This window comes from Panthera uncia, chromosome D2, assembly GCF_023721935.1.
Source record: "Panthera uncia isolate 11264 chromosome D2, Puncia_PCG_1.0, whole genome shotgun sequence".
Taxonomy (NCBI): Eukaryota; Metazoa; Chordata; class Mammalia; order Carnivora; family Felidae; genus Panthera; species Panthera uncia.
This window is the reverse complement of record NC_064818.1, coordinates 44,807,268-44,821,909: the sequence shown is the minus strand read 5'-3', so window position 1 is coordinate 44,821,909 and position 14,642 is coordinate 44,807,268. Positions and strand designations below refer to the sequence as shown.

The following is a 14,642-nucleotide window of genomic DNA, read 5'->3' as shown; positions in this document are numbered from 1 at the left end:
TTTTCTGCCTGCTCCCAAAGGCAGAGGAGACTGGAGCCAAAGTTAACTTGAGTTTAAAAAAAAAAAAAAAAAAAGTCACGTGACGTTTTTGCACACCTAGTCTGCAGTCAAGGCTTCCTACCCACCACCCACGCACAGGATATTTGGAAGGGAAATGGGAGACAGATACACTGATGACCCGATTACGGAAGTGGGCAGCAAAGCTCTACCTCTCCTCCAGGTCTGGCCACAGCTTAAAGTTGCCTTGGGGGTCACTGCCGGCGTCTTCCTTCTGGGCATGCGGAGCTGGGTCTTGCCCAGCCCTCGGGGGCTCCTTCAGGTCTCTGCGCAGGTGGAGGGTGCCACCGGCCATGCTGTCCAGAAAGCTGAGGATCTGGAGGCAGCTCTGTATCTTGGGTGGGAATGGGCTGGCAGAGGCAAAGGCCGCACTCAGCAAGTCAGCAAAAGGCCTGGCCTTTGTGTCTGCCTCCGAGTGCAGAGGGGCTCCCTCTTCCTCCTGCGCCCCGAAACATCCCAGCAAACAGAGGTCCTCGGCCAGCTTCTCAAAAAGCCCATTCTTCTTGAAGAAGTCGCTGTTGACAGGGTCCAGGTGCAATGCCGCAGACAAGGCACAGAGGGTGTGCAGGACCAGGTCCAGGGTCTGGCTGGGGGACACCATCCCCCACGCCTGCAGCGGGGGCTCCTGGAGAGACCCCTCCAGGTCAGAGAGCAGGGACAGGAGTCCATTGAACCCACTGGACACTCTGAAAGCAGCACGGCCTTTGGGGGTGTCCAGGATCCTGAGTAGAGACTGAAACACCAACAGGATAAAAATGAGACAGGAGACAACTTGTTAACGCAGAGCCCTGATACGTCCCTGCCAAAGCACTGCACCTGCTCTCGCCTGTTCGAGTGGTAGGAAATGCAAGCTACCTGACGGTGATTCTGAAACAGGGGGAGGTCTATATTGTTCCTCCTCATTTTAGTTGCCCCTCAGTGCCTGCTTTCAAATGGCGGCTGCTAAAGCCTATGCTGATGTATAAGGTTGGTTTACTGTCCTGGATCTTAACGTCAATGCATCTCCCTCCAGAAAACTCTCTTTGACCCCTGCCTTATTCTTACCCCAGGCCGAGAGCTCACATAGCCCCCTCTCATTTGTTGAACCCAGTTCTCTTCACACTTTACTGAAGTGACTTGAAAACTGTCTCAGCCCTCCACTAGATTGAAGCTCCGTGAAATCAGGCAACTCACTGCTGTGGAATGTAGCCCGCACTTAATAAATATTTGCTGAATGAGTGGAATGAACCATCTCTTATGTTGCAAAGGAGACCCACAATGCAATCTCTATAAAGTAGTTTATTATTTATCTCCCTCTCTGTGCAAATGTAAGTACCTCTATTAAGTGAAGAAAGAGAATAAAATGAGTCTACTTAAAATCTGGTGTGCAAATATGAAGGAATCAAGGTAGAGAAGAGAAGCATTTCATGGAAGGAAACATAAGTATAGTAAATAGAATAGACCATGTGTGGAGTTCAGGCTATGCGTAACATACATTGTAGAATCGAACTTCTCCAGATCACTGAGATTTTACTGGACACATTTTTACTTCCTTCTACCATCAAACATTTATTGAACCCTTACAGTGTGCCCTTCATTGAGTGCAGTGGTGGTGCACACTAGGTAGTTAACAAATGTTTCGAAGGGAAGGAAGGAAAGGAGGATGAAAGGAAGGGAGGGAGGGAGAAAAGACTGTATTCAAGTAATTCTCATTCTGTGCTAAAGCTTCACACCTGAAAGTGAAGAATGTATGGATGATTTTAGATAAATATTAAAAGCCTCTAGCTTTTGGTGTTTTCATATTTATTAGTCACGGAAGTTGCTTAGGACTTCATCTAAGACCATCTTGCACGTGCTTCCAAGAGACTGGCCAATACTTGTGGTATCATCAGCAGATTTTGGAGGAAGGTATAAATTGTTTTATCCTCTAATGCCCTAGCGGCACAAGAAAGGGGATTTTCTGGGCAGGCACAATTTCAAGCCAATTCCAAGATGCTTGAGACAAGGTTCAAAGAAAAAAGTGAAAGGCAAGTCCCAATTTAGTGTGTGTGTGTTGGGGGCTGATTCTGTGTCTTAAATGCCTGGTCTAGGGTGACAACATAGAGCATGATATGTGAAAGTTAATGAACAAAGAGAAAACTGGTAGGTCAGGAAAATAAAAGGAGGGAAGGGACTAAATCTTCAAACTCTCATGGAGAGAAAGTCAAACAAAAACTTGGTAAAGTTTTAAGTAACCATTAAATATGAATTTCATGCACTTTGGGGGAAGAAAGTTAATTTTCCAGCTCTATCTTTAAAATGCTGGTAATCTTAATCCAACACCATTGATGTGAAACAATATAACATGTATCCCTAACACCCAAATTTTCTTCTCTAATATTGTTATATTACTATATTACTATATTATATAGTATATATTACTATATATACTATATATACTGCGCCCCAAAACATCCCAGCAAACAGAGGTCCTCGGCCAGCTTCTCAAAAAGCCCATTCTTCTTGAAGAAGATACATGTTATATTGTTTCATATATACTATATTATGTAGTATATATTACTATATTACCATATACTATATTACTATATTATATATATGGAGAGCAGCCTGAGATGCTCAGTGGGCAGTCAACCCCATTTTGGGAGCAGGAGAACGCAAAATGAGCCAGAACTACCTGAATGCACATGGCCAAGGACTCTTTCAAAGAGGAAGACAAAGGAGATGCTTAAAGTCCTCCACTGTCCCATCTATGACATTGCAAGATAGTAAAAAAATATATAAATAAAAATAAAGTTTGTAGTAAGTAGGAGAATCCATGAAAGGCCAGAGTCCATGCTTACAATCAAAATGGACAAAAAATTATAGAAAATAGAAAAATGCATCCCTACCAATATGGGTCAATTGATCTTTTCCTGGTTATAGGAAAAGAAAATCTACAACTTATAGCGCTTAGCTCAATGATTACCCACCACAGCTCAGGGGAATAAGCTGTCATTCCCCTGAATTGTCATTTTGTTTTTTGAAAGAAATTCAGCACCAGGGCCACCCACTAACAGGGGGTCAAATCAGAATCATGGGAGAGACGTCAGGGAAATAGGCTTTCCAAACTGCCAGAAAGATGGAGGCAAAAATGAAATATTAAGGATGAGGCGGTGACGATGGCTTTCTCTCTTCTCTTGGGTGAAGATATGGCCAAACTACTTCTGAATTTGGCTGAAACCCCAGGAAAAGTTGACTTTGTAGGCAGGTCCTTCAAAGAAGCATGTAGACTGTTAAAGCAGGTTCTCTAGAAGGGTGGTATTCAGTGAGTGTGAAGCTTACGGTGTAGCAACAGTAAGACTTCTAGAAGGGCAAGGCCTTTCTCTGTATAGACAGCATCAGCACAGCTGCCTGCCCCCACAGCCCACCCATTGGACTCTGAGGCCAAGACAGGCCACACATAGACCTACTACATCTGTGCCGGCCTTGCGTGAGCAACTCACTCCCAACAGAATAGTATTTCTTCCGCCAAGTTGGAAACATACTCTAACCTTGAAGTGTGTGTGTTGCTACCGGCCTCTTCCCACTGACTGATAACCCACACGAAAGGATGAACACTGGGGTCTTGTACGGCGTGCATTGCTTTGTCTGCGTCTGACCTTATGCCTGGTCATGTGACTCATGCCGTGAAAAATAAATAAACCACCAAGACTGTGGGAAATCTTAAGCTCTAGGATGGTAAGCGATCTAAATTCATGTGAGTGCTTTCAGTGGCTCCTGAAACCACCAAGAGGTTGTTTAAGGTAAATGGATTGGATGAAGCTCTGCTGTTTATCACAGGGGCACATGACAAAACAAATATGAAAAATGGAGAATGATCAAAAAACAAACGAATCAAATTACAGGCAATTGTCTGAGCACTGGATGACCACTGAACTCCCCTCTTATTAAAGAAACTGCGTTCCAATCATCCAATTTGACAACAGGCATTGCTCAAAAGGACTCCATCGTTCAGAGTATCGAGAGTGGATATCGTTAAAACAGAGCAACCCAATGACGGTCCTTCTTATGATCTGTATCTCGCAGAGGGTCTGTCCCCTGTAATTCCTACATGGCTCCTTTCTCCTCCTGTTGGGAGGGGGGAGGAGAAAGAAATGGCTGTCCTTAATTGTTGCTTTGTTTGATTTATTAAATTCGGAATCATTATCTAAAATGGGGGTAATCTCATTAGAACTTAGACTGCTCTATTATTTCTTGGGATGGGGTTAATTTCATATTTGCAGAGTCATAAAGTAAAGAGTCCAAAATCCAATTACAAAGGCTTAATTTCATAGCAACTAAAGAGAAACATTTCTATCATAAAGGAAAATAAATACTGCGTTACTTCGGGAAACGATTTGTCAGGAACTGGGGGCCTAGAACGAGGGTCTCCATTACTGTCATTCAACTTTGCATGATAATGCATCACCTAGGCTTGCGAGTCTGCGGAAGGGAGTAAATTTAATCAGCTGAAGTCAAAGTAATCAGGCTGGGGTTGACACATTTCAAGAAAGGTCAGCGTTAAGCACATTTTCTCCTCCTTAACTCAGTTACCATGTCATCGTCTCTGAGTTCGTATTCCTCCGGCTTGAATCTATAAAATGGATGTCTGCTGCAAAGCGCTAACTAGGTTAGGACTAACAGGATTTATTTCACATTCCATTATTTGTTATTCCTCATAATTTTCCATGTGTCACGCTGGAAGACTGGTGAGGTAATGTGATTAAGCACAGAGTTGAACAGCTAAATGTATATTAGCAAATCAATCTGAATTTGTGCATAACCCAATCATGGTCCCACTGGCAGTGGAGAGGAAATTCATTTGCCTACATTATTCTTTAACTCAATTATCATTTGCCAGAATTAGGTGGTGAAGTCCCAAGTGATTGCGTATTGGTATGGAAGTGCCACTGGATTTTGGAAACCGCTGCCCTAAGTTGGGTGTTTCTGGCTGAATTTTCTTCTCCAAAGCAGCTGGCTGACGGCCTCAGGGAAGGGAAGTGAGGGTCACACCTTGATGTGAATGCATGTCAAAGATGGCAAAGCTTTGGTGGGGGCAGAGGGTACTGCCTTTGAGGTCACCTCACTCATCACCTCCCCCTCATCCCATGCTGACTCGCTTTGCGGGCACAGTGCTTTGGGCAAAGTCCACACTCAACTTAGAAAGAGGGAGATCTGGCCAGAGAGAGCTAATTTTACATCTTTGTTTCTAAAGTTCCAACAGATTCCCAAGATGCGGATTCTAGATTGGACTCCAGAAAACATCAAACACTGGCTAGCCGCTCACGTGACTCGGTGGTGGGCAAGTCGGGAACAACCTCATGTCCCCCCGCTATGCATTGGAGCAACAAAGTGTCAATAGCCCAGGTCCCGTGAGAGCATTACTAGCTCCACGCATCACCCCCCAACTTCCCAGCAGTGACATGGCACCCGGGAGAAGACAGCACATTGAACACAGGGTATGACTTTGTTAAATAAGCTTATACAGTGTTAATCCCTTGATAGTGTGATTCTGAAGTGATATTGAACCTGTAAAACACCATAAAGGCTTCACATCGCTAATTCTAGAAATTCAGTCCTATTACCCAAGGGCTGACGCTCCACTAAGGTGCCTCTGGGCTGCAGAGTAAATAAGATGAACTTTCCACGAGCAAAGCACTGTACACTTCTCTATAACGGACACAGAAACCCTTGTTCTGTCCAAGCAAAAAGTAAATCCAAAACTTTCCTCTCTGTGGGTCTGTCTGACTCTCAGTGTGAAAATCTCAGAAACAGATGGGGATTCCAATTTTCATCCCCTAGGAAACCAAAGTCCTGACTCCTGGGGTCATGGTTTCTGTGTTGCTTATCAGAATAAGGCTCATGTGAATCCGGACGAAGACAGACATGTGAGGAAAAAAATGTAATAAGCAGCACAAAGAAAAGAGGAAGGATCCTTAGATTTTAAGTCACTTGTCTAAGATTCAATCTCAACTCACAATTTATATTAGACGCTTCCTGGACATGTTCCTGCTGGAATGTTAAGACTGGACCACATGGGGGTGCCTGGGTGGCTCAGTCGGTTAAGCATCCAACTTCAGCTCAGGTCATGATCTTGCAGTTGGTGGGTTTGAGCCCGGCGTCGGGCTCTGTGCTGACAGCTCAGAGCCTGGAGTCTGCTTCGAATTTTGTGTCTCCCTCTCTCTCTGCCTCTCCCCCACTTGCATTCTGTCTCTCTCTCTCTCTCTCTCAAAAATAAATAAACATTAAAAAAATAAAAAAAAAAAGATTGGACCGCATGAAGCTAAAGTCCTTCCTAGCTGTAAATTGCCATTAATTCTTGCTATGTCTTTCCCTTAAGCTCCTTCACATGTTCCCCTCACTTCCTTTACCTCACATAATCATGAGACTCTAGGATCTTTCAAAAGACAGTTAACTTTTTGATATAAAACGGATTTCTTTGGCTTTATAACTAAATCATTGTTTCGGTTCTTGTCATCTGTGAAATGCATGATAATTATGGCCATAATGTCACTTTTGGATGGGCTTCTCATGATGCTTTGGCCATGCCAAACCCTGCAGGCTCTGGCCACGTGACTGATGGTGGGAACACATGTGTCTGACGGTCACATGACATGACTGGCTCTGCAGAGAGATAAGTTGGTAGAAGAAACTGAGCACTGTTCTCTAAGTGTTAAAACAGTTTTGTGCAGAAAGACTCATGGCTGAGTAAGCCTGATGGTTTAATTCTGGAAGTCAGACCAACTCCATATTTTTTTTTAATTCACCAGTGATCAAGGTATGTATGTTACTGACATGTGTGTTTGGCATGGGGTTGTGTTGCATACATATGTGAGAGGTCCCCAAGTCAGCCTCCTGGGGGATATTTCCATTTATATCTGGTGGTGATGACATTCGTTATCATTCTAATTGTTTTAAGATAATTTGATTATTATTAACAGTACTACAAAAACCAAAACCTATGCTCATCTTTGTTACCCACAAGTGACACCCTAGTTTCACTCCTCCCCTTTGTGTCCTCTGGGCCCATGCCTCTCCCTGCCTCTTCTTTCCTCTTCCCAGCTCAAACATCCTCTTTTGCAAGCCTTCCTCAACATGCAAGGCAGGATTGAGCTCTCCTACTCCTCTGCCCCCATGGCAGCCTGCACTCAGTACTTTCCAGGTCATTACCACACTGCACTGCCATGACCGCTCACTTATCATGAGCCCTAGTCTATGAGCTCCCAGATGGCAAAGGCTATATCTCATTCAACTGTGTGTCCCGGGTTGGTAGAGGGTAGACACTAAATGCTGGTCAAGTAAACAAGGCACCTTCTTGCTCCCTGTAGTCTGATTCAGACTACACTTCCACAGTTTACAGCATTGCTGGGAAGACTACATTTCCCGGCACCCCTTGCATCCAAATGAGTTGTACCCAAAGGAAGTCGGACAGAAGTTAACGTGTGCTGGTTCCAGGCCAGCAGAACACTTGTGCAATTCTTTGTCTGCTGGCTGGATTTGATGCCCAGGTGATAGCTGTCCCTGAATGGTTATCCCCTCCCATCAGAGAGTGGACTATTCATAGGAAAGAAACTCCCCATGTATGAGGCTACTGAGGATGTGGGATTTCTTTGTTATAGCAGCTAGTACTACCCTACCCGTATGATACTGTGACCGACTGAATGAGCGAAACGCATGTGCACATGTCGATCACCAGCTGCATGTCTGTGGGAAAGCCCAGCACAAAGGAAGACTTGACATCACCTGCAGAAGATCCAGTTTCAGCTCCAGCTCCCCTTGAGTCGATGAGCACAAAGCGCCCACAATGATGCTCATATACTCCTCAGCGTTGATGACGGAGAGCTGCTCCAAGATGCTGAGTGAGGCCTCTCGGTACCACTCAACGTCCAGGAAGATCTTGATGAAGGGCACCATGCCGTGGTCTTTCAGTACAACTGTGGACCAGACAGACAGTATGGGGCTAGAGCAAGGGAGCCTTGGTACCTTAGTTTTAACGACAAGCAAAGCTTTCTCCTGCAACATCCGAGTTTGTTTTGCTCCCTTTATACATGTCTCCACGTTGTTCCATTAGAAACTCTTTTTTTTTTTTTCAAAACCCATACCCACTGTTAAAACTAGAAGAAAAGAGAAATAGTGGAGCTGAGAATAAGAAAAAAAAAAACCAAAACTAAACAGATAAATCAAAAAAAGAAACCTTGCCTTTTTATTCTATGAAATTTTTGTTTTTGAAATTTTTTTTCAAAAAAACTTTCACTGCACTAGTCTTTTTAAAAAACCTAATACAAACTTTAACTAGACAACACTTCTGTCTGTTACTGCCACTTAATACCCTAAGTCCAGGGCCAATGGCAATTCTCTCTCTTCTCTGCCAAAATTCTTACTGCAAACCATAACTGAATCACATGTGGAATAAGAACTAGGAAGTAACTGGATCGTTCAAGTGGCATGATGTAGATTTGAGCAGGTCAACTCTGTGACACAGGATTTCTCCAAGTATGGGTCAGGTACCCCTACATGGAAATCACCTTGGAAGGCTGTTTAAAAACAGATTCCTGTGCTCTACCTTGACCAGCTACTAATTTAACACTCTGGGAATCAGCCTAGGAATATGTTTTTTCTTTTTTTAATTTGAGAGACAGAGACAGAAAGAGAGAGACAGAGAACACGCAAGTTTGAGACAAGGGAAGAGGGGGAGAGAGAGAATCTTAAGCAGGCTCCACGCTCAGCACAGAGCCCCATGCGGGGCTCAATCCCACAACCTTGGGATCGTAACCTGAGCTGAAATCAAGAGTCACATGTTCAACTGACTGAGCCATTCAAGTAGCCCTAGGAATATGCATTTTAATGAGCACCTCCAGGGAACCTTTTATAGTCTAACATTAAAGACCCTCTGCATATGAATTAATCATTCACATTTGGTACAGTTGATCTATGAGGGCCTCAGATAAAGACACCCCAAATCACCAAACTCACTGATGTCACTTTGTTAATACACCTACTTCGTAACATAATATTTATGTGTGTATAGTTACTGCACCCATTAAAACTAAACAAAACAGGGGCGCCTGGGTGGCTCAGTCGGTTGAGCGGCCGACTTCGGCTCAGGTCACGATCTCGCGGTCCGTGAGTTCGAGCCCCGCGTCGGGCTCTGTGCTGACAGCTCAGAGCCTGGAGCCTGTTTCAGATTTTGTGTCTCCCTCTTTCTCACCCTCCCCCGTTCATGCTCTGTCTCTCTCTGTCTGAAAAATAAATAAACGTTAAAAATATTTTTAAAAATAAATAAATAAATAAAAATAAAAACTAAACAAAACAAAAACAAAAACAAAAACTTGGAAGCCGCATGATCTTAGGAAGCCAAAAATGTTTTAGATGGATGGAGCTACTGAGTCCATCATGGGCTGGAAGCTTATCAAATTAAGTCTCTTAAAAATGATTCGTTTTCTTTACTCATAGCTTTACAATTTGGATTTTTTTTTTTAAAGCACGTTAGTTGGTGCAGCAGGATAGGAATAGGTTTTACTTGAAAGAGGAGGAGCATTCTGCGGTCTCATAAATTTAGGCTATCTCTTTAGGATATCTCTATCCCCACCTTAATTAGCAGCCTTAAAAGTAAAAGCCGTCAACCAAGATGTCTACAGATTTACTGACGATCACCGGACATCAACCAGCAAATGGACATTAGCCACAACCTTAGTGCTGGTTATTCCTTGGGTATAACCTTTGAGCACTGACATAAATCACTGGAGACAGCTAATGTTTACCAGGCAGTGACAAGACAAGGTTGGTTCCATCCTTACCTGCATTCCGAACTGAGCCTCTCAGAAGTGTGACTACAGTTCTCAGCATCACACAGGTCAGTTCTCTCTCTGGATCCTGAACACCAAGTGTGGGCTCTTTGTTTCCTGGCATATTTAAGAACCAATAAGTAAAATCTTCAGTATACATGGTATGATCTCAAATCTCTGGTTTCGTGAGTTTTCCGTACTCGTAAGGAAATGAGAACATAATGCTTCTATTATAAATGAGTGTGCATCCTGATTCATAAGATCTAACCCTATAACCCCTTCCTTATACCATGGATCTCCAACTTGAGCACTTTAAAATCCCCTGGAGGGCTTGTTGAAATCCAGAAGCTGGAATTCTTCCCTAGAGTTTCTAGCATAGGAGGTCTTAGGTGGGGTCCTATAACTTCATTTTTCTTAAGTTCCCAGGTGATGCTGATGGAACTGCTCTGAGGACCACCCTTGAGAACCACCACCCTACATAATGTCTGAAGCCCCGCCTCTTTGACTTTCTTTTGGGACAGTTTTATACTTTGCCATTCATGCCTGGGAGGAAGGACCTGCCAGCTCACACCTGAGGGTAGACATGGTTGAGAGATTCTGGAGTGGGTAAGTGTTTCCATTAGATTCACGATGGCAAACCAGGCCTATGTGTTTGCTAATGAATCCCCGGTGCCAGAAAAGTGCCTGACACGAGCGGGAAGCTCCATCCAACTTTGGAAATGAATGAATGACTGAATGAATGAATGAAGGTAGTTTATTAACCAGGATGCAAGGTATCTAAGAAGAGTAAGAAACATTTAATAACAGAAAGCATAAAGTAAGACCAGATACATCAGCTCACAAAAAAGTTCTTCTGGGAATGGTGATAGGTCTGGGGATTGGATTGAAAAGCAAATTCAGTATCAGGCAGCTGAGAAGCAATATACAGGAAGGTAACACGGAAACATTAAACAAAAAGACCGTGCAAAGGGCAGTGGGAAAAAAGCGCATAGCAAGATATTCTCCAAGGCCTGGCCCAGAGGCCCAGATGTGTAAAGACAGAAGCTCCTCATCTTCAATCTTGACCCTATTTGCAAATACTCCCAGGGAGATGTGAGTCCTTCCTGGCCTCCCCAAGGTGCCTGTCCATCTCAGTCCTCGATGCAGTAACAGAGAAGCTACAGGGTTAAGACTAATGAACATTTTTGAGCACTTGAGCATTTCTTCTCCAGACACAGCAGTGAGACCTTTTCAGTATTTCTTCACTTAATTCTTACTAGATCCCTAGGACGTAGATATTTTTGCACCCATTTAACAGAGGAAGAAACAGGCTCAGAGAGGTGAAGTAACTTGTTCAGGATCACTAAGCTCATAAGTAACACCCCCTCCAGGGCTGTCTGGTCCCAGCACCCACACTCTCTCACTCAGCTTCTTCCCATCACACAGGCCCGGGGAGCAGACAGACTGATGACTTTAGCTTGAGTCTGAAGCCCAGTTCCAAAAGCAGCCGATGGCTAGAAGGCCCTCAGCCCCTCCCAGCCAGTGCAGTAGGAGAAAAGGCCATAATGTAGGGAGAAGTAAGTGGCTGGATTCAGTGTCCTAATCCCTCCTCCAAACTGAAATCCCAGAGGTGCAGGTGCAAACAGAGTGAGGGAAAGCCAGGAAGAACTGGGAAAGGAGTTTCCATGCCCTGGCTCCTATCTGCAGGTTGATGGAGGTGGGGGTTATGGAGAAACCACACAGACCGGCCCCAGCAGGGCGTGTGCATGGGGGGTGGCTAGGCAGTGAGAGAGCCTGGGCCAGCACTCCCGCCTGGATAGAAGGCACCCGGAAGACCCATAGGGGTAGCAGAGGCTGCTGAGGTTGAGAGCCCAAGGTAGGGGTGAAGGGATGTTGCCAAAGAGCCACAGGTGCACAGCCCAGCAGGGCACGCAAAAGCCGGACGAGACTTGGAGAGGGAAGCTGGACAGCACTGTTCACTGCTCTAAGCAGGAGACCATGGGGCCTGACAGCACTGAAAGGAAGCCCTGTACCAGATGAGCCCACACGTACACAGTTCCCTCACCCTCTGCTGCCGGGGCCCCAGGCCTCCCCGAATTCCCTTGGCTTCCTGGTGTCTCCCTATCTACATACATCTACATAGCAGACGGTGCAGGAGATATCTCTGCCAGCTGAGAATTCATCAGACCTGACTCAGCCCCATGAGTGTTTAAAGTTCCGCCTATCCCTCTGGCCTCTTCATGGGAAAGATCAGTCCAGTTATAGCAAACAGAGAGGCCGCCTGCCCTTCGAAGCCACATGCCCCAAGGGACCTTCTCCAACCCTCATGTTGCCAGGTGACCTGGGGATGCTCACTTTTTTCTGTTATGTTGATGAGGGGTGGAGTGGCACCCGCCCGCCCAGCCTGTTCCCTCCAACCCTCCCGACGCTCTTGGGAGTCACCTGACTTCCTCAGGATCTTGGCCCGCTTCCGCAGCTGGGCCAGCAGCAGACCCAGGAGACCCGAGTCCCGGAAGATGTCGGTGAAAAGCAAGTCCCTGCCGGCTATCCTGAGGACACTCTGCAGGGCCACGAGGGCGCAGGGTGACTCGGGGCTCTCCTTGATCAAGCACTGCACCTTCCGCAGGATTTCATGGGGCACATAATGCAGCTCGAACACCAGGGCCTCCAGCAGCTGGAAGAATTGCTTTTGCACCGGGGCCGGCTTCAGGGGCACAATCTCCACGAACTGCGAGATGGGCTGCAGGGTCCACTCCAGCAGGAAGAAGTTGCGGGCGTTCCAGACCCACATGGCCCTGATGGCTGACAGGACCTTGGTGCAGAGGACAGGGTTGCTGGCTTTTTGGAAAACATTCTGTAGGACTTGGAAGGCCTGAAGATTCTTAACGGTCACCCCTGGGGACAAAAGGAGGGTTAACCCTGCAGGTCATTTCTCCTGCCTGTGCCTAGAAATATGTGGTGGCATTAGCACTGGGAAATACCATTCGGTTTCTATTTTCTAGCTCCTGTGGGTAAATGTCTATCAGAAGTCCAGGAAAGCCAGCTGCCCAGAGTGTGAGCAAGGCTGGAACTGCATTGTCCAAGATGCAGTGGCTCACCAAGCAATGGAAATGTGCCCACTCAACTGAGATGGTCCATGCGTGTAAAAATACACACTGGATTTCCAAGATACAGCACAAGGAAAAGAAGGCCAAAATAAATGCCATTAATACCTATTTACATTGACCCATATTGAAATGGCAATATTTTGGATATATTAGGTTAAATAAACTACATTATGAAAAGGAAACTATTTCTTCATATTTTTTTTAAAATATGGTTACTAGACCATTAAAAATTATGCGATACGTCTAGCGTTATTGGGCAGGGGTGGGCTGGAGGGTTGGTTTTAATCAGTTAAAAACAAATGATGTTGGGGTGCCTGGGTGGCTCAGTCTGAGTCTGACTTAAGCATCTGACTTTGACACAGGTCATGATCTCAAGACTCGTGAGTTCGAGCCCAGTGTCACTCACTCTTAGCCTTAAATGGGGCCTTCTGTGCACGGTTTCCTGACTAACCCAGACAGACCCGACCCACCTGCCTGGTGTCACCACTGTGCCTGATGCATTGACCAGCCAGTTATGGAGGAGATTCTGGTTCAGCGTATGTGTGACAGTCTCTACAGAGAAATTTTAGGGAGCAGATACCTGCCTGGTCACACGGGTGCCTCACGTGGGGCAGAATGGCTGCTGCACAGAGTTCATCAATCAATCAATCAGTCTCAAAGAACTGAGGAAGCCTGACCCTGAGCCTGGGTGGCTGTTTCAGGGCCATCAGCCCTTGTATACAAGCCCATGTTGCAGAATAAGTCATGGCAGAGGCGGGGGTGGAGACCATTACTCCCACCATTACTCAAGAGGGTCTTTGCCTTTCTTAAGCAAAAATTTCCTCTAAATCCCACCAAGACACCTAAAAAATGTCTACAAAGGAGAGATTTTAAATCCATAGGTAATCTCGGCAAAGGAGTGACAGAAGCACTGACAGGTGCCAAGTGTTGGTTTCTTCACAAAGAGTCAGGGAAAGACCTGGGTAGCATTTGTCAGGGCACAGTGCCAGCCTCTGCCAGGCCCCCAGAAACACAAAATGACCCACCAGAAGCCTCATGATGGAACTTGAAGCCTTCCAGCTGAGGGTAGGTGATGCTATCAAACACCTTCAGCTCTGACCTCCCGCAGGTCGTCAGCCACACCAGCAGCTCGAGGAGCTCCTCCAAGTGGGGATCCACTTCGCTCTGTGCCAGTGCATCGTACCTGCAGGGACAGACGAGGCCAGCTCCCTGGACTTTGTGGACAGGGCAGCCATGTTTGCTCATGGTGCTCCTCTCAAGGATGCAGGGCTAAACCCACCCCCAAAAGACACGTGCACAAGAAGAGCAGGGACGCCCTCAAAATGGGAGATCTAATATTTCAAGTGGGCAAGCAAATGTCTTCGGAAGTAACCCAACTTTATTAGACTTCCTTATGCTTATGTCAAGGTTGAGTATTGTTGCATTTTTAGCTACTTAAGTGTAGATGAGCCAGCTTTCTCTTCTTGTGGAGAAGGGTTTCTCTGTCTCTCAAGTCTTACTCGAGCTCTGTCATGTTAAGAGCAAACGTGCTTGCAGTATGATTTCAGGTAAGGCAGGAAAAAAAAAAAAAACAATGAGCTGAGCTGGGTCCTTCCTGATACTCCTTGGAGTAGGCTCATTTCCCCCCTCCTGGCTTCTACAAGAAGTCTGGAGAAAACCAACCACCCATTTAACCAAAGAAATGTTCAAGAACTGCTATGACATGGACCTCCATGGG

General features: G+C 45.6%; 1 protein-coding gene across 6 annotated transcripts in view; it reads right to left on the bottom strand.

Moving 5' to 3' along the window:
* The window catches only part of WDFY4 (WDFY family member 4), a 298,336-nt gene that overhangs the window by 243,767 nt on the left and 39,927 nt on the right, over window positions 1-14,642 (bottom strand). For all 6 annotated transcript variants that reach the window (XM_049645347.1, XM_049645343.1, XM_049645342.1 and 3 more), the window contains 5 exons: window positions 13,951-14,108; window positions 12,261-12,713; window positions 9,852-9,956; window positions 7,798-7,988; window positions 210-790 (listed from right to left, as the gene is read on the bottom strand). In XM_049645347.1, the coding sequence (XP_049501304.1) occupies window positions 210-790; window positions 7,798-7,988; window positions 9,852-9,956; window positions 12,261-12,713; window positions 13,951-14,108 (1,488 nt within the window). The remainder of the gene's footprint in view (window positions 1-209; window positions 791-7,797; window positions 7,989-9,851; window positions 9,957-12,260; window positions 12,714-13,950; window positions 14,109-14,642) is intronic.